The sequence below is a fragment of the Capra hircus genome, chromosome 4, assembly GCF_001704415.2.
Source record: "Capra hircus breed San Clemente chromosome 4, ASM170441v1, whole genome shotgun sequence".
NCBI lineage: Eukaryota > Metazoa > Chordata > Mammalia > Artiodactyla > Bovidae > Capra > Capra hircus.
The window spans coordinates 37,524,009-37,550,090 of NC_030811.1; the positions used below are offsets into that span (position 1 = coordinate 37,524,009).

At 40.1% G+C, this 26,082-nt stretch overlaps 1 gene segment (V, D, J or C); it reads right to left on the minus strand.

The window, feature by feature from the left end:
* On the minus strand, positions 5–19,104 carry LOC102191761. The segment is given in 7 exon segments: positions 5–607; positions 2,020–2,073; positions 2,907–2,966; positions 5,825–6,154; positions 11,794–11,844; positions 18,555–18,872; positions 19,020–19,104. Coding segments are annotated over 7 exon segments (999 nt in total).

The following is a 26,082-nucleotide window of genomic DNA, read 5'->3' on the forward strand; positions in this document are numbered from 1 at the left end:
AATGGACTTTTGAGTTTTTCTTTTTATTTATCGTGTCTATTATGAAATAGAAAGTACAGAATTCAAGTAGCAAAGCAGGCAGCCCCAGGGTGTGTGGCGGGGAGGGTCAGGGTCAGGATCTGCGGGGAGGTGCTGAAGGAAGAGACGGGGAGCTGCCCACTGTGAGTGCTGAGAAGGCGTGAAGACTCAGGAGCCCAAGGAGCTGTGGGGACAGTGAGGAGAGGGGCTCTCCAGACCCACCCTGGGTCCTGCCCCTGAGTAATGGCAGAATTTCTTGTTACAGAGTCAAACTGTCTGTTTGCCCAATGGTTTGAAAAACTCTTACAAAATAAAGGCATAATATAAAAATAACACATGAATTGAAATAACCTAAATCCAGAATAAAAACCAGGCTAGATTCTCAGCATAGCTTTTAGAGACCATAGATGATGAAGGAACGTTGATCCTCTTATGGGGCCCCTCTATCACGAGCTCTTCTGATTGCCACAGACGCCTGTTCTCCTGAACACACAGGAGGTGATGATGGCAAAGTAGACTGTGCTCTTAATGAGGAGGAGGAGGTATGTGTAATAGGCAGAGGTGTTCATGAGCTGCAGCTGCAGGGTATCTAGGAGAAGTCCTTTGATTAGTTGCCTGTTCTTTTGAAAGGTCAGTACACAGTGATGGGAGGAGGTCACAATTGTTAATTTCGGATGACCTACTATAAAGTGACACTCCAGCATCACCAATCCCCACAGTCAACGAGGACCACCACTACCATCACACCACCACCAGAACGACTCAGAATCCAACTCAAAGTTCAAGCCAATCGACCACTTCTGCTTCATTCACTTAGAACCTTTCTAAATATTAAAAAGTAAGTTTGTGTTTTTAATGAATTAGTGCAGTGGGAAAAAAGAACTTTTGAGAGATTTTAGCATTTTTTTGCCCTCACTATGTCTCTAAGTAATGAAAACCAGCTAATCCTCATTAACCCCAAATACCAGGCATTTTTTCTGAGAGCTTTGCAAGCAAAGCTCTAATCTTACTTTATTTCACAAAAATTTATAAGATTGTTATTTTCATTTCCATTTTACAAGTCAACTGTGAATGGAGAAAATGAATTTGCCAGATGTCATACATTTAGAGAATACCAGAAACCATATTTCATTCCCAGCAACCTGACTGTAAAGAACACATTCTTAACTGCTCTGGAGTTCTGCATCTCCACATGTGATAAATACTCCAGATAGGAAAGGTCTTAACATAAACATCAAGTGGAATTGCTGACTTGGAAGCATCTGAGCCATTATATATTGTGCATTAGTGAGATTCCTACAGAAGTTACAATCCATGAAGTTTTCTGGTGTTCACAGAGGGTGGATAGTGGGGTTTAGTAGAGAGAACATTGCATTCACAGAAAATGCATGCAAGATACAGCACAATACCTTCCATATAAGAAGATTTCAGTAAGGGTCATTTCACGTATTAACTACTAGCACAATCAAAATACTAGAAGCAAAGACATCATGTTTCCCTGGTCGTTAGACACAAAAGCCACACTAACAAATGAAATCCACTGTATAAATAGTTCAGAGTCTATCATGACAGTTTCTAGAGTCATCTCACACCAAAACCAGTATTTATTGTGCTAAGATGACCCCTAGGAAATGATAACGTTTAGTGGGTTACTCATGTCCGACTCTTTTGAGACTCCATGGACTGTAGCCCACCAGGCTCCTCTGTCCATGGGATTTCCCAGGCAAGAATACTGGAGTGGGTGGCCACTTCCTTTTCCAGGGGATCTTCCCAATCTAGGGATTGAATCTATGTCTCCTGCATTGGCAGGCAGATTCTTTACCACTGAGCCACCAAGCCCAAGAAACGATGATAGATTTACTTAAAAACCACTCAGTCTATTTCTGCAAATCCCAACAATATAGCTTTTTTTACCTTAAACCAAGTAAGTTCAAAAGTTAATTTTATATGGTGGAAAAAAGTGCTATAGCTGACATAAGAGCAAAACTGAAAAAAACTTACTGTTTTCGTCTTTCAGACATGCTTTTGTAGAATTTGCAACAGGGACTTGTTTTTCTAGAAAAAGGGAGAGCAAGTATTAGTTGATTGTGTATACCTATTTTTGATGGTGTGATATGTATGTGCATATGTGTGTACATATAGACATCTATGTGCATGCTTCATTGCTGAGTCCTGTCCAGTTCTTTGCTACCCCATGGACTGTAGCCCATCATATTCCTTGTCAGTGGGATTCTTCTGGAAAGAATGCTAGAGTGGGTTGCTATTTTCTCCTCCAGGGGCTCTTCCCGCCCCAGGGATTGAACCCACATCTCCCAGATCTCCTGCATTTCCTGCACTGGCAGATGGATTCCCTACCACTGGGACACCTGGGAAGCCATGGCTGTGGTTTAGTCACCAAGTCATGCCCAACTCTAGTGACCCTATTAACCATAGCCCACCAGGCTCCTCTGTTCACAGGATTTTCCAGGCAAGAGTACTGGAGTGGATTGCTATCTCCTTCTCCAGGGGATCTTGTTGACCCAGGGATCAAACTCGGGTCTCCTGCATTACAAGCAGATTCTTTATATTGGGAAGTCATATATATATATATTATCCCTGCCTATTATTTTAGTCTGTCTATATGTCTGTACATATATGTGTGTGTCTGTGTCTCGTGATAGAATATATGTATTCTCCTGATAGAATATATTCTCCTGGCAGAAGAGGAGTCATTAAAAGTATAACAATGATGAGCCCCACAATTGCAGGTAACTGGTCTTTTTACTTTAAGCCAGGTAGACTTCAAAAGGGAAATTCATCAGAAAGCAATGCAGGAGATGCAGGAGATGTGGGATAAGAAGGAAAAAAAACCAAGCATGACATAAAGGCAAACGTGTAGAAAAACTTACCACTTCTATCCTTCAAACCATCATTTGGAGGTTTAGTAGTAGTGACAACTGAAGAGACAACTACAAGAAATGAGAACAATCATTAGTCAAATTTTCACGCCTGTTATTTGGCAATGTGCATTTGTGTTTATATATGTGTTATTAAACACACATATATAAGTAGATAATCTGCTGAGAAAGAAACATTCATTAAAAAATATGAGCCCTACAATCCAGGAAGAGTTGGTCTGATTCTATGTAATTCAGTAGATTAGTTCAGCATCAAAATAAATTCATTCAATCCCAGAAAATAAAACAGAATCTCTTATTTGAAGGAGTCTGGCTCCAGCAAATTTCCCATCAAAGACAAATAAAAAACCAGCCACTCCTTTCTAATCACTCATATCTCCAGCATCCGATACTCTTGCAGTTGTGGTATGTGGGAATAAAGAAAACAATACTAATAAGGCTAATAGCCATTGAGTGATTATTACTGTGCCAAGCACTCGCTTACATACTGCACACGCAGTATGTCATTTAATCTCCCACTGACACTGCAGTGAGGTGTATTTTGGAGGATTCCATGTTACAAAGGAGGAAGTAAGAATTAGATGATAAGTAACTTGCTTAGAGTCATATCAGTGATGGCAGAGCCAGAACGCTAAGGATCGTTGAGGGAGATTAAATGAGACAAAGCTGAGAAAAGTACTTTGTAGAAATAATCCATAGAAATGCAGAAAAACTAGTCTATAGACAGAAAACAGAATTCCACACCAAAAATAGCTTCCTTTCTTAAATATTTTTAGCAATGATGAATTTTATTACTGGAGCTCAGCATTTCAGTGCAATTCTTTTGAGGGCTGAAAAATAGGCCAAATCACATTTATAGTCCTCTAACTAAGGGGAGGACTTCGCTGGTGGAGCAGTGGATAGGAATCTGCCTGCCAATGCAAGGGGCATGGGTTCAATCCCTGGTTTAGGAAGATTCCACACACTGTGGAGCAACTGAGCCTGTGCACCACACCTACTGAGCCTGCGCTTGCTAGAGCCCATGCTCCACAACAAGAGAAGACACCACAATGAGAAGCCCGAGCACTACAAGGAAGAGCAGCCCCCACTCACTGCAACCAGACAAAAGCCCATGCACAGCAACACAGACCCAGCACAGCCATAAAGAAAGAAATAAAATTATTAAAACAGGAAAGACAATTTCTAAAAAAAAAAAAAAAAACCTGAAGTGAGAGTTGGGTTTATTTACAATTTTTAGAAAGGCGTCAAAGTGTTAGCCACTCAGTCATGTCTAACTCTTTGTGACCCCATGGACTTGTAGCTCACCAGGCTCCTCTGTCCATGGGACTCTCCAGTCAAGAATACTAGAGTGGGTTGCCATTCCCTTCTCCAGTTAAAAAGGCATGCATGTAAGTGAAATATTTATTTGTATACATAATAGTTTGTTGGATGAAAGAAATCAGTCACAATAGTCATTTTGGTTCCTCCTTAGAAATTTGCTGTAAAATGGCATTAATAGAAATGCCCTCATTAGCTTTGCTGCCATGAGTAGTCAATGGGAAACATTGCCTAGTCGATTAAGTGCCAAGTGAAACACATTATAAACTGAAATTTGTTTCCTTTATGATAATCATCACCATGAAACTTATTTTAGTTCTTATTTTTCCCTGATCACCAGACAAATTAAAATATAAAGACAATTAAGCCCATGGTTATATTAAAATAACATTTTGCATATTTGCTTCCCTTCTTTTTCTTATGGTAAAGCAAAATTTTAAGGCTATTTTGTAATCCTACTTTTAAAGGGTCTTAGGAAAGGATATAAAAATACAATGAATATATGAATAAATACATCTATGTCATGTTATCTAAAGCAAGTGTTTTCACTGACATTATTTCATTCACTCTTCACAGCTCCAAGAAAAGACCAAAGCAAATGTTTGGACCTAATTTGACGATGGCATGAACTAAGGGTCAGAGAAGATAAAAACTTACTTCAGAAATTCAGACTGAAAAAAAAAAGAAAGAAATTCAGACAGGCACACAGCAAAACTGGCTACACATGCTGTTTTAAGCTTGTTTCCCACTGTTTAAAAGGGCTTCTGATTCCTTCATATGAGCCCTCTGGGACCTTTAGTCAGTGTGCTTAAATGCAGGACTCTAAGTGACTTAGGACTTCTGAGTAATTATGGAAAGGACAATAATTCACCTGAGTGTGTTCATCCACACTCCCTTCAGGCCTGGCACGTGCTATGCTGCAATGAAAGTTGGTGAGAGGCATTTTCCAATGGCAAGAAATGCATTCATTATGTAGAATGCGAGTAAGTCTGTATACTCCAGCCTAACCCCATCTTTAGTCAATCCAGATCCTAAAAACCTAACACCATGGACCATAATAAATGTACAGTAGCCAAGTCACTCTGCTTTCTGTTGATCTGCAATCTGGTTTGCACATAAGAACATCAATTTGATGTTAAGGCTCATTTCTGGACTACAGTTTGAGTAAAGCAAGATTGAAGTTAGATGGCTTTGTTTGATGAATAGAACACTCATAGAGGACATACAGTTATTCTTACTTCCTAATAAACTAAGATTTTCAACTGTGGAATCTCTTTTTGTGTGTTTATAGTGTGCTAAATTGTTAGGTACTTCCATATATGTTGTTTGATTTAAACCATATAACAACCCCCAAATACTGTATTATGACCTTAATATTTTGGATGATGAAACCGAGGCTGATAAAGTTTAGGTGAACTTTTCTCTTCCTTTTTTATTTCAAACCCTACACTTTTTTTTTTAATTCTGTAAGGAAATAGCTTGAAATTTAAGAAAGTTTTGCATTTGTTTTTCATTAATGCTTGACAGAAGAGGTGGAGTATCCCTTTTAAAAATTGTTCTAGGAGGTTATACTTATATTTCTATTCACATACCTTCATTCACTGCCGGAAAAAGAATCTCTTGATTAGTTCCTCTTTTATTTTTCTCATGTTTGACAATACACATGTGTTCTTTATCCATGGAGTTTCCAGACACGGTCAGCCAGCTGAGCTTCATGTATGTGTCATCAGTCTTAATGGTTTTTCCCTCCTGGGATGGCAAAACTTTGTTGCCTCTTTTTTCTCTCCAATAAACCTTAATAACATGAGGGAAAAAGTCCTCCAGAAGACAAAGATATGTTCCATTATTATCACGCTTGATTTCAGTAATCGAAGGAAGAAACATAGTGGGCTTGGGGGACATGTCTTTATCAAGGTCTCTATCTGTAGGAGAAAATGAAATCATAATCAAAAAGAGTTATTACACAAACACAAATGTTAGTGTGAGTTGGAACAACCTAGCAAGTGGTGAGGAAGAAAATTTGTCATTGAATTATAGCCTGGTTGTTCATCCACAGAAGGTGGTGAGGTGTGTTTTATTGTTCTTATTTTCAATGGGAAGAGAGGTTCAAGACATCATAAAACTTAAAGTCCCAGCTAATATGTAACAGAAGCTGGATTAACCTTGACATTTGTTCTTTCTCCACATGTTACGATGGGGTATGACTTTTAACTGCCCCATATCAAGGCTTCCAGCTTTCATGAACATATTTATTGTTTAAAAATCTATTTTATTCTATTATAATGGAGACTGTTTTAGGGTGAATGGGAGTGTGTGGTGGGAATGGGTTGAGGGAGAAGACCAGGTAACTATGAAAATGTCTCTATAGGGCATGTTAGAAAATATATTTATAACTCATTTTTTTTTTGTCAAGTGGGAAAAAGTATGCTAAAGAGAGACAAATATCTCCAAATTCAAGTTTTTGTGTGTGAGTGGATAGTAAGATAACTTTCCATTTGAGGAGTTAAAAGTACAGCTGTATTTTCTGGAGAATTTTTGCTCAGTCAGCCTTCTTGTCTGCAAACAACTCCCTACTGCATACAATTCTCCCTTAACATTTGAATTGAGTGTAGGTACCTATATACATTCCCTATTATCTGCCAAGACAATGTACCAAATATGATAGCTACACATTATCTCATTCAATTTTCATACAACCCCTACTGGGTATACATTATTATCCCACTTTATGGATTAGGAGACTGAAGCCAGAAAATAATTACCCAACTTCACATAAGCAGTAAGTGGTACACCTGAAGTTCCAAGTCAACCTGATTCCAAAGCCCAGGTTCTTTGAAACATCCTTCCACATTAGGAAAGGAAATGTGTCAACTCACAAAACTTACTTGTAATAACAAATTTAAACCTTGAGCCAAACACTTTCAAGATGACTGCACACTTTATACATGAATCCTTAGTAGTAGTCCACATGTACACAAGACAAATCCTATTAGGTTCCTTGCACAATGTTTTTCCATGCTGTCCTTTACAAACAGGGATTTGTTTCAAAATTCTTCCTAAGATTTTCACATCTAATCCCCTTTCACATTCCCATTTTTTCCTAAACATTCTTAACCATATATTTTTCCTTGAATTGTTTCTTGCCTTCCCCAATTCCCTTGGGAAAAAAGTTGCTTTCTCCTGCTATATACCTATGACAAAAATTTTATTCCATTGACAAACATTTTTCTATAATAATTTCAAAATTATTCAACTCATATAGAAATCGTTAGACTAATTTAGCTTCTCTGACTTCAAACCCTAGGGAAACTATGGTGGCCTTCAGTTCAAGAGATCAGGCTTCTGGTCCTGCTTCATTTTCCTCATAAGCTCTGTGACTGAGCCAATTAGGTCTATTAAAGCCTTTGATGTTTTATTTATTTGAGAATGAAGTTCATGTAAATTGTTAGTGTTTTTGCCCCGGAAATCCCCTGGACAGAGGAGCCTGACAAGCTACAGTCCATGGGGTTGTAAAAGAGTTGAACACAACTTAGCATCTAAACAGCAACAGCAAGCCAGGGCTGCAGTGAGACCAAAATGAAACAAGATCTGAAAAGCAAGTTGATTAAAAATGCTATGGAAATAAGAGATAATAGTTATCATTATTAGTGATTTGTTTGTGTTGATTGTGTGTTCCAACATGACATTTTTATATCATGGTACCAGAGCTCATCCTTACTGATGAGAATTCAGTATTTTGGTTGCAACTGAATCCCTGCCAATTAACCTTGGACACTGGTTCCCGTGATTGCAATTCCACTGTGCTCTCAACTGTCTGAAATCCTCAACTCCATCATTACAGGAAACGTGCCTTTCACAAACCAAACAGATAGGCAATTATTAGTCTTATCTTAGCCAATGTATTTCCAGGGTTAAAAAAATCAAAAGGAACATTGGTTAAAGCCTAATATATGCAGTTAGCATATTAAACTGTTTCACTTGTTTTGTTTAAAACAAATGGCATTCCCCCCAATCAAGACCGCAATTGATTTTGGCTCCAAGCTTTGACTAGAAATTTTAGCCTTGACTTGACTTCTATCCAGCTCATGAACAGAGTTTTACTTGTGAGTCCTTGCAGTAGGCCTTTAAGACAGGATGACTAGAAAAATGGCAGGATACCTGGTCCTCAAATTCTCCTAGAGTCATATTGCATCATGAAAACCTTCCCTGCCTGACCCTCTCTGCAGGGTCATCTCTGAATGACATTAAACTTTATGATGTTCATAACATTCATGCCCTGGAAGCAAGAACTGGATTTATTTAAAGACCATTTCTTCCATTTTATATAACAGATATTGAAGCCAATGTCCCCCTTTTACTTCATTTTCCTCCCAAAGACTCCTGCATTGAGATATCTTTCTAATATTATTTTAACATACCTTATTGGAAAATTTGGTACGCTTCTTTATCACTTTATTAAAAATACTATTCCACTACATTTTTTCAGCTTTTAAAGTTTTCAATCACTTGTTTTAGAGATAGAACATGCACATATCTCTCCTGTCTCTGAGAATGAAATCTTACCCTGTGCTTCCTGCCAGGTCTTCACAGGCCTTTTTCCTTCTACTTCCATGAGTGCCTTTGATTTTCTATTCCTATTTTTGCCCCTACCTGAACCTGTGTGTGTGTGTGTTTAAATATTCATTTATTCGGCTGCACCAGGTCTCTAGTTGTGGCACACAGGATCTTCTTTGCAGCATGCGGGATCTAGTTCCCCAATCAGGGAAGGAACCCAGGCTTCCGCACTGGGAATTCAGAGACCCGGTCACTGATCCAGCAGGGAAGTCCCTGATGTGTGTTTTTATCTTCAGCTCAGTTCGTGTCCGACTCTTTGCGACTCCATGAATCGCAGCATGCCAGGCCTCCCTGTCCATCACCAACTCCCGGAGTTCTTCTCAAATAAAGTTTGGAAACAAGCAACTTACATAAAATGACAAATAGTATGTTTCTTTTTCTACCTTGGGTTTTGCTAATTTAGTAAGTTCTAACTCCAACAGAGCATGAGGAATCAGATAATGTGTTTGCAAATCCTAGTTATGTGAGATAGATGCAAGACATAGAGAATGGTGCCTGTTTTGAGTTTGTGTCCAACTTTTTTCAATATTTACATAAATATATGGAGAAATTGACTCTGCTACGGTGACACAGAGGTGACTTTCAGCAAACCACATAAGGTAAGAATGTGTCAAGAACTGAAGAACTGTCCCTTCTCTCTCTGGGCTGCTTGGATTACCTCTGTTTCCATCTCACATCCATTGGGAGTAGAGTTCCATCTTTTCTCACTATTTTGCCTGAATCTTTTTAAATCTTTCAAAAAGTGTTTTCAGTGTAAAGTCAGTTCCTAGTCAAGAGTGTCACTTAGAGTAAATATGTCTTTCATTACCAAAGAGGAACAGAAGCATTGTTTTCACACATGGGAGTAAAGCTAATTATAAGCTACTAAGTAGTCAATCAAAGTACTCGTTTAAATGGTGAGGCTGAGTGCTTAGTCACTCAGTGGTGTCTGACTCTTTGAGACCCTTTGGACTGTAGCCTGCCAGGCTCCTCTGACCATGGATTTTTCAGGTGAGGATACTGGAAAGGGTCAGGCTATGAACTGTAAATACTCAGGATATAAAAACATAACAAATGTTTCTAACATCAATAACAGTCCAGACCATTCACTTTGGAATAGACAAATCCTTATTGAATCCTAAACTTTGCAATGTATCTTGTCAGGTGACTTTAGGCTAGTAACTGAGCTTCTTAAAACCTCAGTGTCCTTATATATGAACTGGGAATAAGATGATTCCTGCTGAGGAATGAGATACGGCACTGAAACTTCCTTTGCTGTCTGATTCTCAGTAAATGGAAGCTGATACTAAAATTCTCTTTAGTGGGATGACTTAAGGTAAGGACATTTCATTAAATTCTTCCACCAGATAAAATATATGAGTTTTATAAGCTATAAATATTACATCAATTGAGAAAGAAACAAGCCCATCAATCCAAGATCTGCTGTCTGTCTAGCAGCCACAGATCATAGAACATGGGTCCCAATCAAGCCGGAATCTGTAAAGCTCATTGGGTAGAATAGAAACTGTTTGACTGTTGGGACTCACTCTATCTTTGTCTAGCTTACTCTTTTATCTCCAGCATCCAACACAGAAACTGTCCTCAATAAATAAATGCTGAGAGAATGGGCAGATGAGGATGTTCAACCATGTAAACAGTTTTCATGGACTTTGGGGAAGACATGGCTCATAAGTGAGGCAGTAAAAGTCTCTCTGTCATGTCTGACTCTTTGCAACCTCATGGACTGTAGCCCACCAGGTTCCTCTGTCCATGAAATTCTCCAAACAAGAATGCTGCAGTGGGTAGCCATTCCCTTCTCCAGGGTGTCTTCTTCACCCGGGGATCAAACCTGGGTTTCCAGCATGGCAGGCAGATTCTTCACCATCTGAGCCACCAGGGAAGACAGGGCTCATTGAGCTCACAAATTCCATGAAACTGATCCATATCCAGGCAATGTAATAAGAGATGTGACTGCATACATTTCAACTTATCTCAGCCTCCCTCTAAGAAGCTACAGTAGTAAGAATTGGAATTTATCTATGTTCTATAGTCATTCCATATACAGTGACCAGTACCTGCAGAATTATTGTTCATATGCTAATGCGGAAGACCTGGGTTCAATCCCTGGGTCGGGAAGGTCTCCTGGAGAAGGAAATGGCAACCCACTCCAGTACTCTTGCCTGGAGAATCCCATAGACTGAGGAGCCTGGTAGGTTACGGTCCATGGGGTTGCAAAGAGTCAGACCCGACTGAGCGACTTAACTTTATAGTCATTTACTATAAAAATTTTTATGTACCGATTTTAGGGATATGATGAAAACAGATAAAGTAGTTTTGTAAAGTATTGGGAGACAAGGACACTGTGTTTTATCTCAAACTGTAGAGAAAAAATAATTAAGAAAAGTGATTCTCACTTAATAGATTGTCTAGAAGAACAGGAAATTTAATCAATAGCTTATACCACTGTAATGCCATGTTATGTTAATGGTGTAAGAATACTGACACATAAACGAAACAATAAAAAAAACATGATACTCAAGTATTTTACTATCTAGTCTGAGTCTATTTTAATAGTTTATGTGTGTGTGTGTATTTTAAAATAAAAATTCCATTCTGTTTTTGAGGAGAGAATAAATCATTTACAAAGTAGTTGAGTTTCCATATACAGTGACCAGTACCTGCAGAATTATTATTCATATGCTAAGACCAAGCATGCGGCAGTTAGATGAAGTGAATACTTTAGATCCTTGGGTCAAGAAGATACCCTGGGGAAGGAAATGGCAACCCACTTCAGAATTTTAGCCTGTGGAATCCCATGGACAGAGGAGCCTGGCAGGCTACAGTCCATAGGGTCGCAAAGAGGTGGACATGACTGAAGCAACTTAACACACAACACAGATTGTTTTCTCTGCAAAAACACCTGTTACTTTCCCATAACTAAGGCAAAAAAGAGAAAACCATTACTCACCAGGGGAAGCTACTATGAGCTCAGTTGCTTTTCCAAATAGCTTCTTCCAGCCTGCACTGTCACACTGGTTGAAGCTCCTACAATAATCTTAGCCTTCTCCTAACTTCATGTCACGACTGGAAGTTAAAAATTTTGTGCTGGAAATTTGATCTGGATTCCTTTGAAAGTCCTTAAACATAGGCTTTATGGTGTCTGATGTTTTATTAATCTTCCTCAGACAAATGGACCCAAATATCTGCTTTCCATGGAGGAGAAATCACTGAAGACACTGATGAAAAATGAAAGGAATAAAAACAGGAAAAGAAGAGTTCACCACCAACGGGTTAACCACCTGCCTTCCTAAATTTCCAGTAATAGTATTCAAAGAATTAAGCCTTTTTAAAAAAAAAAAAAATTTCCAGGTGTTCAACTCTGTTGAAACCGCTCAGAGTTTGCATCAAAGAAAGACCCTTCTTTTCTCACAAACACCAGAACTTCTCCCTTAGGGATTTGGGGCTATACTGTTGAAAGGAGGAAACTCTTCAGTCACTGAAAATGTAAATACTCCATCACAAGTGTACTTGTAAAATGTGAGCAAAGTTCTCCACTTACTGGGTAACATTCTTTACCATGGCAACACAAGATGAGAAAATAAGTTCTGTGATGAGTTTCCCCCCACCCCCCAGGATAAAAGAATAAATTTGTAGAATTTTCCCTCCTTTGAAATAATAGATTCCTTATTGAAACTATAACTTGAAAACAATATCCATTTATCTGATATGTTGTAAGAAGACTCTTGGAGACTGTTTCGTAATCTGGAGATACTCATCTTGGATCAGGCTAAAAAAAGGTTGTCAGAGGCATCTGGGTGCTCCTCTGAGCACAGATGAGCTGTCCATCCTCCAGGACCCATACAAAACAGGTCAAGTGTCCCTCTGTCCATGCCAGATCCACCTGGTTGGTGCTGGCCTAAGTCCTATCACCAAGCAGTGCCTTTGCCCTGAGAATGGAAATAGACGGTCACAGTGACAACTGTCCATTCATAGTAGCTGAGCCCCTAATACACAGGAGAAGATGAGAGATCTGGATGAATATTTTGTTTAGAAAGCTTTTTTAATTGAAAATTAAGTTATTAGTATTAATACTTTGAGCTGTCAAATACCATTTGGACCTATTGAGATCTCAGTGGTATCTGAGGTACCACTCTGATACCTTGTACTCTGTACCTTGTACTCTGTTTTTCCTTATTCTAGACCATGAATGAAATTATCAGGAGCTTTAGGAGTTGCCTACTTTTCCAAACCCATGAAAACTTTACCAATAAAATGCAAAAGAGTAAGTAAAGAGTTATAAAATCATTTGTCAAATTTATAAGAAAATTCCAGAGCTCTAAGAAGAAAGAATATAAGGTTATAAAGGGCATAAAATTAAACTTGAATAAATAAAGAGACATATCACATTTGTGTAAGAAAAACTAAATATCATAAAGATACTGATCTTTCCTAAATTCACATTTATGAAGTTACTATAATTCTTATGAGAATTAAGAAAATATTTCATTTTTTGTTCTATGGTATAAGGTTCAGGGTTAGCAAGTTAAATAACATTAAATATGATTAAGAATAATATTGACCAGACAGTTGGCCTAACAGATCTAAACCCTTATTGCAAAGTTACTGACACAGTATGATAATGGTGTATGAATACTGAGACATAAATGAAACAGAAATCCTCTAGCAAATACTCCAAGTACATGTTGATATAAAAATACGGTAAGTCATTTTTAAATTGTAGGGAAATGAAGAGATTATCTTAAAACTAGATTAGGATGATTAATTATCTGTTTGGAAAACAGAAATAGTTTTCTATCAAACACAATATAAGTGAAGTTCATATTAAAAAACGTCTAGAGATGTGAGTGATGGCACCCTACTCCAATACTCTCGCCTGGAGAATCCCATGGACGGAGGAGCCTGGTGGGCTGCAGTCCATGGGGTTGCGAAGAGTCGGACACGAATGAGCGACTTCACTTTCACTTTGCACTTCCATGCATTGGAGAAGGCAATGGCAACCCACTCCAATGTTCTTGCCTGGAGAATCCCAGGGACAGGGGAGCCTGGTGGGCTGCCGTCTTTGGGGTCGCACAGAGTTGGACACGACTGAAGTGATTTAGCAGCAGCAGTAGCAGAGATGTAAAGCTCCAATACTTTGGCCACCATATGTGAAGAGCTGACTCACTGGAAAAGACCCTGATGCTGGGGAAGACTGAAGGCAGGAGGAGAAGGGGACGACAGAGGATGAGATGGTTGGATGGCATCACCAACTCGATGGACATGAGTTTGAGCAAGCTCCAGAAGTTGGTGATGGGACAAGGAAACCTGGTGTGCTGCAGTCCATGGGGTGACAAAGAGTCAGACATGTCTGAGTGACTGAACTGAACTGAGAGATGTGAGTTAAAAGGAACAAGTAAGAGACTACTTGAATCCTTGGGTAGAGAAACTTCAAATAGAAAGAGAACAGGAGACATCCTTACTTAATAGTTATTTTTTAAGAAGTAGGAATGTGAGCAATTTTTACAGCATTTTCAAATATATAGTTTTAGAAAAGAATGAACGATGAAGACATACTGATGGTGGTAGGGAGGAAAGTGATATGATCAGATCTGTGCTTTAGAAAGAAAAAGAGCAGGAAAATTGGTTGTCAGGGGAGCAATCCTGGGGAAGCTGACACATTTCAGAGATGGTTGCCATGAGCCACTGAGAGGTCTCTGAGGACCCAGGTTACTGTAGTGACAGTGGGGATGCATAAAGGGCTGGTGCAATAAATATCAGCAGATTTGTCAGAGCTTCTAAGGAATTCACAAAAGATAAATGAAATGGCCATTAGCAAGGTTGAAAGTAAAGAAAAAGATGTTTTAACATCCTGGGACGCATTCTGTGTAGTGAAGCTTCATGGTCAAGACTGTGGGGCAGCCACACACATCCTTGTCCTTCAGGGAAATTCCTACCCATCTCACAGCAATCAGGGGCAAGGAAGGAGCTGGGTGTAAATAGTCTATTTTTCCTGTGCCAAGCAGATAGATGATGATCAAAAATTCAGGCTGCTATTTTATAAATTTTGTCCCTTCAGTATAGAAAACTTAACTACAGAAGCTATTTACTGATCCTTCTTATTGGTTCAACCACACAAAGTGTGACATATATAGACCCTCTCACTTTTCAGCTACATATTGACTTGGATCTTCTGGCTCCACAAAGCACTCTCAAAGGTCCATTAATTTCTGACTACAGGAAATGAACAAATCATTAGTTTAATTTGATATTTCCTTTGAGGTACATAGTAAATAGCACAGTGCAATTCCTATCATTATTTTCTAAATATGTGAGCTGTTATATCGCTTAGTCATGTTTTATCCAAAAGATGGGAATTCTTTCTGTTCCAACCATTTTCATCAGAGGATCAATTTTCCTACCTGGATACATTTGCAAGAACACATGCTGCATCTCTGTGAATATACAGATCACCCTGACTCCCCCACTTCTCTTCTTTACCCTTTCATTACTTCTTGTTGGTTCTGGGTAGAGTGTAGGGAAAAGCATATGTTTAAATGGCATTTATACTTGGCTTCAAACTGTGTCTCTTCTGATATCAATACCTTTGTGATCTTGGATGCTACAGAGTTTCTCTGAATTCCAAGTTCACCATGCATTAGGGGTAAGGGAGGATATGATAGTACCTAAGTCAGAAAAATGAGGTCAAGTTCAGGTCTGGAAATTAGTGGTGCTCAGCCGTTGCCAAGTGTTCCCAGCAGCCGCAGAGGAAGCACAGGGTAATGGGGCCATCTCAGCCAAGGCTGCAGTTTTGTCCTCAACTGTGTAGACTGCAAGTAGCTCCTGGGAGGAACACTCCTGTCTGGTTCATCTGTATATTCTTTACATAGAGGCCAGGCCGCAGATAACAGTTACAAGCACTAACGGTTATTGAACTCGTACTGTGTGACAAGCATGGGTTTAAGTTCTTTACATGGATTGACCCAATGAATTGTCCGCAAACCCTCCAAGGTGGGAACACTTATTACAACCCTTTAACTGAGGGAGAGCTTGAATCTGAGAATGTTGAACAGGGTAATTGCGTGTCCTGTGTGGGGGCACCTATGCATATTTGAAAAAATGGGCATTTGAGGTGGAAAGGGACATGCTTCATCACAAGCTTTGAACTGCACACAATAAGCCCATAAGCCTTTGTACAGATGCCTCCAAAAATCCTTGATTCACTTTTGAATTTTTTTCAATATGGCAGCCACCTACTCCATGAACCTATCCTCTCCCAGCTTGGGCACTATGACCTCCTTGCCACCATACACCCTAAACTTCAGGTTCTCATCACTAAAGGTTTTCATTTATGAGTAGCTCTCAAGCTGCTAGCAGTGAGGTCTGGAGTGTGTCCAAAAGAGTTCCAGTGAAGAACTCCAGTCAAACCAACCTCTCAATTCAGTCCCCGTGATTGAGCAGGAAATCATTTACTCTTTTCTATGACCTGTGAAGAATATTTCTGTTTTTCCCAGCAGGGTAGATGGGGCAGTGCAACCCCAAATGCAGTAATCAAAGGGCATCTTAGTGTTTCATTTTTATGATTTTCTGTTGCTCAAGAGATTTGTCATGTCTCTTTGCCTTGAAAAAAAATTCCTAGAACTCAGAAGTCAGGAAAAATTCATTGCATAAAAAAATCCCTCTGCAGAGAATTCTCTACATTTTCCCAATACACAAAACTTCATTGTAAAGCAGATAAGGGAAATAAATATGCAGAACAAAACCTAAACAATATTAGAAAAATATAAATGACAATAAGTTTATGCTTCAGTCTTTTTTAAAGTCATAAAATAGTTAAAACACATGGTCCCTGGTACAAGAGACCAAGTTAAAGTTGGTTTGTTTACTATCCAATTCCTTCTTCCCTGCAATTACAGAAATAAGAAGAACCTGAAACTTGGCCTGTGGTTGTGGGATTCTCAAGCAAAAATATGATGACCTGGGAAAGCAGGAGTGTACAGGGTGCAAGAAGACAGGAAGGGTTTTGGGTTAGGAACAAGCCCATGAGTACCATTCTGGAATGCATTTCTGTGTCAGGCTGGGAAACTGTCCATTTCAGAGAGAAGTGTGTCACTTTATCTCTTACCACCAGGACAGCAGTTCTTAAAAATCAACTTGAATAAGAATCAGCTATGGAGTTTATTGAAAAATGCACATTTTCAGCCTTCATTCCTATATTTGTATTCATGGTGTTAGGTGCCACCTAGAACTAGCACGATTATCCCAACTCAGGTGTTTCTGATGCAAGTGGTCGACGGACCACAGTTTAAGAAACACTCCTCTGGTAGAAATTTGGAGGATCCAATACACAGGAGATCACATGCATGTGAATCTCACATTTCTGTTCATGCTAAGTTGCTTCAGTTGTGTCTGACTCTTTGCGACCCAATGGATTGAAGCCCACCAACTTCTCTGTCCATGGGATTCTCCAGGCAAAAACACTGGAGTGAGTTGCCATGCTCTCCTTCAGGGGATCTTCCCGACCCAGGGATCAAACCCAGGTCTCCTGTAGCTCCTTAATTACAGGTGGATTCTTTACCACTGAGCCGCCAGGAATTTCACATCCTTAAATCTAGCCCAATAAGAAAGCCATACTCCTTTCATGTATGACTCTTCAGCTGAAAGAGATACTATTCATTGTCTAATTGTTCACCCAAAGCATTCTTTATGATGAATTATTGAGAAAAAAATAACCTGATAAATCTCATTCCAGTTTGGGACTTGGCCATGTTAATGTAGAGTGTAGGGGTGGAAAGAACCCCTGGCTTGACTTGTTTAATGCAGAACAGTTCTGGTTGTGGGCTGAATTCAAAAGAAAGTGGAAGAAGAATACAATGGTTGACATTGTTACAGAAATCACTGTTTTCCTACACTTTCACTATGTCAGCCATGCCCTGATTGGTTATATGAGGAAAATATCAGTTTTTCCAAGAGAAATATGATACTAGTTTGAGGTTCAGGAAGTCCAAGTTTTCATTTTCATCTTGTCTTACTCTTCATACTCCTGAATATTGAAGATGCTTCATTCCCAGCCATTTTCTCTGGATAATGATCAGATCAATGATTCAGTATAGCTAAGCTTTTCATTATTTTTTATGTTTGTGATTTTTCTTTCATTATTTTTTAAAACTTATTTACTTTCTGCATCAGGTCTTAGTTGCGACATGCAGGATCTCTGTTGCATCGTGTGAGGTCTTCCCTTGTGGCGCAGGAAATTCTAGTCGTGGAACAGGGTCTTCAAAACATGCAGGTGTAGTTGCTCCAGAATACAAGTACCCTGCATTTCAAGGCAGATTCTTAAACACTGAACCACAGTGAGGTTCCCAACCTTTCCATGCTCTCCTAAATATTTCCCTTAACAGATCAATCCTAGGTGCCCTGTCTCCTAAAGAGGAGGTTGAATAGACTCCAGCACCTCCTAGGCGAGTTAAAAGAAGATGAAGCCTGACAGTTGCTTGTCTGAGGCATGAAGATGGAAGCCTGCTTTTAGAAAAAACTGTGGCTTTGGTGGGGAGGGGTGAGTGACAATTGAGTATAAAAGTTGGGGGATGGGCGATGAGCTCAGGATTTCATTTTGTTCAGAGTAAAGAGAATTGGCATTGACAGCAGGAAGTGAGGCAGGGGTTGGTCTATCTGGGCTGTTTTTTGGCAGTGACAAGCAAAATTTCAGTGCAGTGTAAAGGAGGGCTGAACCAATGTGCTTCTCCCAGACAGCACAGCGGTACACTCCAGAATCACTTTCTTGAAGACTTGAGATTACAAATTTATATATCTTGTCTGTGCCTTCATAGCAGTGGTATTTCCCTGGACTGATTCCTGATTCCAACACAACCTTTGAGTAGGAGACATCATAGTAGAGAAGGCGTCGGGGTATGGTTCCCTCCTGGAATTTGTACCAGTGGATATATTTGATGTTTTGCGTAGGAAGATCACAAGGGATTACAGCAGAGGACCCAATTGCCCTGGTGATTGACATCCTGTTGCCTTCCATGTTGGAAGATACCTGAGTGACTGCAATGGGAAAAGCAACAAAAAATCCTGAGGAAGAGGAAACAGCATTTCTTAGTATGACCCCCCCACACATACCACACGTACACATACACACCATTGCCAAAAAAATACAGAAAAATCCCAGGAGCATCCAGGCAACACACTCACCAAGAGCCAGGAACACCAGAAGCAGCACTGGGGCCCGCAGCATGGCTGGGACAATAGTGAGACTGGGGTTCCCAGCAGATGTGACGGGCAGGGGAGTTAGCGAGGATCTCTCTTAAAGACCACCAGACTGAGCCCAGAAGGGGTGGGTGCTGGAGGAGGCCTACGGAGGAGCCCCGCCTCTCTACACCAATGCCTTTCTTGAGGGCCCCCTGTGGCAGGCTGGGAGCAGCCACCTCCCCGACGGGAGAAGAGAAGCCTGAGCTCTGAAAGCTCAGAACTGCAAGCAGAGGGATCAGGTGGGGGGTGGATGGAGAAACACGGACAAAATTTGCCTGTTGCCTAGTGGAGTGAGCAGACCTGAATGAGGCTAAGCTCCCTGCAGTTCAAGCTTTCAGTGCTAATGCTGCTGCCATGGTCTTCTCCAGTGATGAAGCGTCTATAGTCTTTCCCTGGCTACCTTTCCTCTTATGCCTGTAAGCAAACTTTGAGACAACAAACAGCAAATCCAATAAGAACTGAACCTGCTCTATTAAAGTTAAGGTTATAATGTTGGTCTGCATTTGACTCTCAATAGTAAAGGGATATGTGTGTGTGTGTATCTGCGTTACAAATCATTTTGATAGACAGTGTATGTTCATCCCTAAGTAAAAAGCCACCTCACACTGGGTTTCCAGGTTTCTCAAAAAAAAACAAAAATAAATAAAGCAAGGAGCTTTACAATATTTGGAACAAACTTGAACTGAAAATATATATTTTGTCTATCTGAAATTCAGGGAAATGCAAATCAAAACAACAATGAGATTTCACCTCACTCCTGTCAGAATGGCTAGTATCAACAAGGCTGGAAATAACAAGTGTTAAAGATGTGGAGAAAAGAGAAGGTTTGTGCACTGTTGATGGGAATGTAAACTGGTGTAGTCACTATGGAAAACAATATGGAGCTTCCTCCATAAGTTAGAAATGGAACTACCACACGATCCAGCAATTTCACTTCTGAGTGTTTATCCATAGAAAACAAAAATGCTAAGAGATACCACCACCTCTATGTTCATTGTTTATAACAACCAAGACACAAAAACGGCCTAAGTGCCCAAAACCAGATGGACAGATAAACTAAGTATGGTATATATATGTGTGTGTATATATATATATATGGTATATATGTGTGTGTTATATATATAGAGAGAGAATTACCATTTTGTGCCCTAATTATGTGGTGGATTTACAGCACTCTACTGGAGTGTTTTGGAGCTTCTTAGATGACAGATGTGGTCCAGCTACAGAAGACAGAATCCATGTGCATCCAGGTCAGATAATATTGTTCAGTCCCTTCCAAACATCAAAAAAAATACTTCAGTCTCACAACAAGGAGCATATAAACATACAGTTGATTATAAAAGCAGTTCGGTTCAGTTCAGTTCATTTGTTCAGTCGTGTCTGACTCTTTGTGACCCCATGAATCACAGCACGCCAGGCCTCCCTGTCCATCACCATCTCCCAGAGTTCACTCAGATTCACATCCATCGAGTCAGTGACTCCATCCAGCCATCTCATCCTCTGTTGTCCCCTTCTCCTCCTGCCCCCAATCCCTCCCAGCATCAGAGTTTTTTCCAATGAGTCAACTCTTTGCATGAGGTGGCCAAATACTGGAGTTTCAGGTTTAGCATCATTCCTTCCAAAGGAATGACCCAGGGCTGATCTCCTTCAGAATGGACTGGTTGGATCTCCTTGCCGTCCAAGGGACTCTCAAGAGTCTTCTCCAACATCACAGTTCAAAAGCATCAATTCTTCAGCGCTCAGCTTTCTTCACAGTCCAACTCTCGCATCCATACATGACCGCTGGAAAAACCACAGCCTTGACTAGATGGACCTTTGTTGGCAAAGTAATGTCTCTGCTTTTCAACATGCTATCTAGGTTGGTCATAACTTTTCTTCCAATAAGTAAGCGTAACTCTGCTTAAATATTTAACCAAGAAGGGAAAGAGGAGATCTTACAATTTTATCTTATAAGAAAAAAATAATCTGTAACTATATACAGTGAAGGATATTGACATAATGCAGTGACCATTTCAATATATAAACTATAAAATTTCTATCTTGTATAACTGAGAATAATATAATATTTATTTTTTAAATATGTTTTTTAAAAAGAGAGAAAAGTAGTGGATTGAATGAAGTATCTGTGCAGCAGGCATAGCGGCAAGCAAGCCAGCAGAAGCAGCCAGTTGCAGCAAACAGGAGCCCTGCCCTGAATGTATGGTTCCCAAGACACTCCAGCCTCTCTTTTCCACAACAGTGTTCAGACATAAAGCAAAAATGTGGGCATGTGAAGAGTACGATCCTTTTTTAAAATACTTTAAATTCTTGGCTGACCTCATTCTTGGTCTCTTCAGTGTCTATCTCATGGCTCATGTTTGATACATAAACTGCTATAAAAATAGAGTTAAATGTAGCTTTTTGCTTTTCACATTGCATCTCAAATTTTTGGGGGTTCTGTCTTTTTAAGCATGAAAATAAAACCATAATTGAGGGAGTTCCAAAAGGGAGTGGTTATATGTATACCTATGGCTGATTCATGTTGAGGTTTAACAGAAAACAGCAAAATTCTGTAAAGCAATTATCCTTCAATAAAAAATTAATTAATTAAAGAAACATAGTTGAAAGTCACCAAAGGGAAAAAACTGAAGATGATGTCTCCTTTTTGAAAGTTGAAATGATGACACCCACTGCTGACGTTAGTGAATGACTAGTAAAAAATTTATTGATTCACAGACATGGTATCATATCCACACATATATACATACACCTGACTGTGGCTGGTAAGATAATGTTAAGATCCACCCTATATTCAGTGAGACTGAGTGATCTCTTAATGAAAAGTTGGAGACAAGTTTTGTGTTGTGTTCCTGATCAAAAAACCTCTTAATAAATTCGAGTAGCATTTATTTGTAAGCAACATCTCTTTCTGTTTTGATTTACAGAAGGTAATTCTCATTTCATGTCTGAGATTTCTTTTTTATGTTTTTCAACACCTTACATTTCTTTGCAGGTTTTTAGCTCACGCACATGCGCTATTTGTACTATTGTAAAAAGTAATAATACTGAAACATCAAAATGATTAGTTTTGTTTTTCTTATTTTGCATTATGTATTTGGCCTGAAGTACTGGTATCACAGTAAGACAACATGATGGATTTTGAATATATATAAAAGGTACTAGACATTTTTTATTATGTATTATGAAATAATAGTTTTCTTACAGATGTAGCCTCTAAGATAGTCTGAGTACTGTTATTTTGAACCCAAACTATAAAATCTTTTTCCCTTGTGTTTAGCTAGTTTGAATTCAAATGAACTCAATTATATTTTGAGTTGCTTTTGTAAAACAGAAGTATTCAATGCAATGCTTCATGGGGAGGCAGTGTGTCTGCCAGTTTCCTTTCGTTATGTACCATCATTCAAGCAAAATCCAACTTCATGAAGGAAATGGTCTGGCTCAGGTGGATACTGGTCATTTATGTGGATCTAATCAACTTCATCCATGCTTGGTCTAAGAATGGGCCACAGGACAGAAATGCAGACGAAGGCTCCCTGGGAAGATGAGGTCTAAGCAGGGAGAGCTCCTTACATGGGGAACATGCTGAGTCTGGCCTTGGACCGAAACCTCAAGAATTCAATAGTGTCATCACAATGATTTATCCTGTGTCAGGAGTGGACTCGTGTCTACAACCCGACCACAGATGGGGCCTGAGCTCGGCGTCAGGGTGTGACTTTAACCTGAGAAGGGACTCCACTCCTGACACACTGGCTGCACCAGTTAGATGCAGCCAGTCCTCCTAGGAGGCCAAGGCTCCCTAGATGTTGACTCTCAGAGCAGAGACCAAGAGGAATGAAGGATGTGACTTGAATGTGACCTGAGGTCAGAATGTGAGAGCTGAAACCATGACCTCAGCAGTGGAGCCCTGCTTCCCTCTGAGGCTGGACAGGTGGAATCCAGGACATGGACCCCCATCCTGGGCCTGCTGGGTGGGGAGGGGGTAGGACACCTGCTCTTCATGCTCATGTGTCTGAGCAGCCCTCTGTTAGTTACCCGTTACATTGTCACCTGATGTCCAGTTCAGTTCAGTTCAGTCGCTCAGTCGTGTCTGATTCTTTGCGACCCCATGAATCGCAGCATGCCAGGCCTCTCTGTCCATCACCACCTCCCGGAGTTCACTCAGACTCACGTCCATTGAATGGGTGATGCCATCCAGCCATCTCATCCTCTGTCATCCCCTTTTCCTTCTGCCCCCAATCCCTCCCAGCATCAGAGTCTTTTCCAATAAGTCAACTCTTCGCATGAGGTGGCCAAAGTACTGGAGTTTCAGCTTTAGCATCATTCCTTCCAAATAACACCCAGGGCTGATCTCCTTTAGAATGGACTGGTTGGATCTCCTTGCAGTCCAAGGGACTCTCAAGAGTCTTCTCCAACATCATAGTTCTAATGCATCAATTCTTCGGCACTCAGTTTTCTTCACAGTCCAACTCTCGCATCCATACATGACTACTGGAAAAACCATAGCCTTGACTAGATGGACTTTTGTTGGCAAAGTAATGTCTCTGCTTTTCAATATGCTATCTAGGCTGGTTATAACTTTCCTTCCTAGGAGTAAGTGTCTTTTAATTTCATGGCTGCAGTCACCATCTGTAGTGATTTTGGAGCCCCAAAAAATAAAGTCTGACACTGTTTCCACTGTTTCCCCATCTATTTCCCATGAAGTGATGGGACCAGCTACCATGATCTTCGTTTTCTGAATGTTGAGCTTTCATCAAAGAGGCTTTTGAGTTCCTCTTCACTTTCTGCCATAATGGTGGTGTCATCTGCATATCTGATGTTAGTGCCCCTAGCAAGCCTTGCTCAGATTGACTATGAAATCATTTTTTCCTTTTTAGAGAACTTGCATGACTTAGTATATGACAGACTCAATTGCACTGGTGAGATCAGGCCTCCAAATCTCTGTTCTTGTGAGGAACCAAGCATGTCACATCTGTCCATGAAGCTTGGTTCAAGGATTGGGTCTTGTGTCACCTAGTCTACGCAGAGAAAAATGAAACCAAGAAGTAGCTTCCTCAGAAAGTCACAAATCATGGAAGATCCTAGGTGGCTGGTGGAAAGTCAGGGATGATCTTACTGCTGCAAGGAGTCTTGTCTGCTCCTTTCTCAGGGTCATGAGCACAGACAAAGATTCAGATATGAACATCCTGAGCATAAAGTTCCCAACTCACGTAGGAGCTCATCAGAGGAACTATACAATGAAATAATGAGGAATTCGGGTCACATAGTCTAGAGTATGTTTGATAACAATCACATGTGCTTGCAGAAGAATCTTTTCTTCCATTAGCTGTGACCCTTTGAAAGTGAGCAAAGTTGGCTGTGGTTTAACTGTTCTCATTTCCTTGCTACACCCACCTACCCCTTGTACAGTCCCAACCAGTAGAGGCCAGTTTGAGCATTTTCCACGAATCAACCACATTCGACAGAGCAGGTGAACAAAGAAGCCTGAGAAAATGGAACCCGATCAACACATCAGCACATCAATGCCCTCCTGCTGCCTCGCAGACTGTCACCCCCAGCCCCACTGCCCTTCCCTCTCTGCCCCTCCCAGGCCAGGGCAGTCCAGGGCAAGTTGGGGCAGGAGGTTGCTGAGAAGTTGGAAACCACAGGAGACATGCCCAGCAGGGCCCTGACTGTGACATCAGCTGCATAAAACTTTCAGTGATTTGCACGTTTCCCTTTCTTGCCTTCTACACTTAAATACACTGTTTTCTCACAGTGAAGAAATAGTTTCAAATCTCTAAGACCAGGGCCACATATTTCATCTAAAGAGGTCTGATCAAATTCCTAAGAACCAAGAAGTTGATCTGGACTTCCCAAGTGGCTCAGGGGTAAAGAATCCATCTGCCAATGCAGGAGACCCCAAGTTAGATCCTTGGGTTGGGCAGATCCCCTGGAGGAGAAACAGCAACCCACTCCAATATTCTTACCGGAATAATCCCATGGGCAGAGGAGCCTGGAGGGCTACAGTCTGTAGGGTCCCAAAAGTGTCAGACACAGCTCACAAACTAAACAACAAAGAGTTGAGTAGATTAGGTTTTGTCTATTTTCACTTGTCCAATTAGCAAAATCCTACATTTCACAACAGTCTCTCGACATTCACTTACTTCATGATTGGAAAAAAAAGGTGAATTGATAGTTGGTCGCTAAGTCATGGCTGACTCTTTGCGATCCCATGGGCTGTAGTCCACCAGACTCCTCTGTCTATGGGATTTCCCAGGCAAGAATACTGGAGTGGGTTGCCATTTCCTTCTCCAGGGGATTTTCCCTACCCAGGGATTGAACCTGAGTCTCCTGCTTTAGCAGACAGATTCTTTCCACTGAACTTTGACTTTCACTTTTTCTCCATAAAAATGACAAATACACACGGTCTTAATGACATAACACACTATTATGATTTCAGCATTTTTAAAATAATAGCAAAATGTGTAAGATAATAGTGTATTATAAGGGAAAATTATTTTATAAATTATTATACACTAACCTAGCTATTCAAACTTTTCTGTACATTTGCAGAAAAAGAGCTCTAGGTTGTGTAAGTACAGAGAAGTTCAAAACAATATATGCTGTATGCTACCTTTGAGTATAAAGAGGGAAGTTAGAGTATGTATAAATGCATATATATTTATATGTGCACTCATATTTGTTATAAAAGATTCAGAGAAAGCAAAAGCATAACGTTAAAGATGAAGAAGGGTAAATAAAATGGTTCAAGCAAGATTACTTGGTATATTTTTTAGAGTGTTTTGATTGATTTTAGATCCATGCAAAGATATTATCCAAAATTTTTGGTGGATACTATAATGAAGATTGGCTTCCCTGATAGCTCAGTTGGTAAAGAATCTGCCTGCAATGCAGGAGAGCCTGATTCAGTTCCTCAGTCGGGAAGATCCACTGGAGAAAGGATAGGCTACCCACTACGGTATTCTTGGGCTTCCCTTGTGGCTTACCTGGTAAAGAATCCACCTGC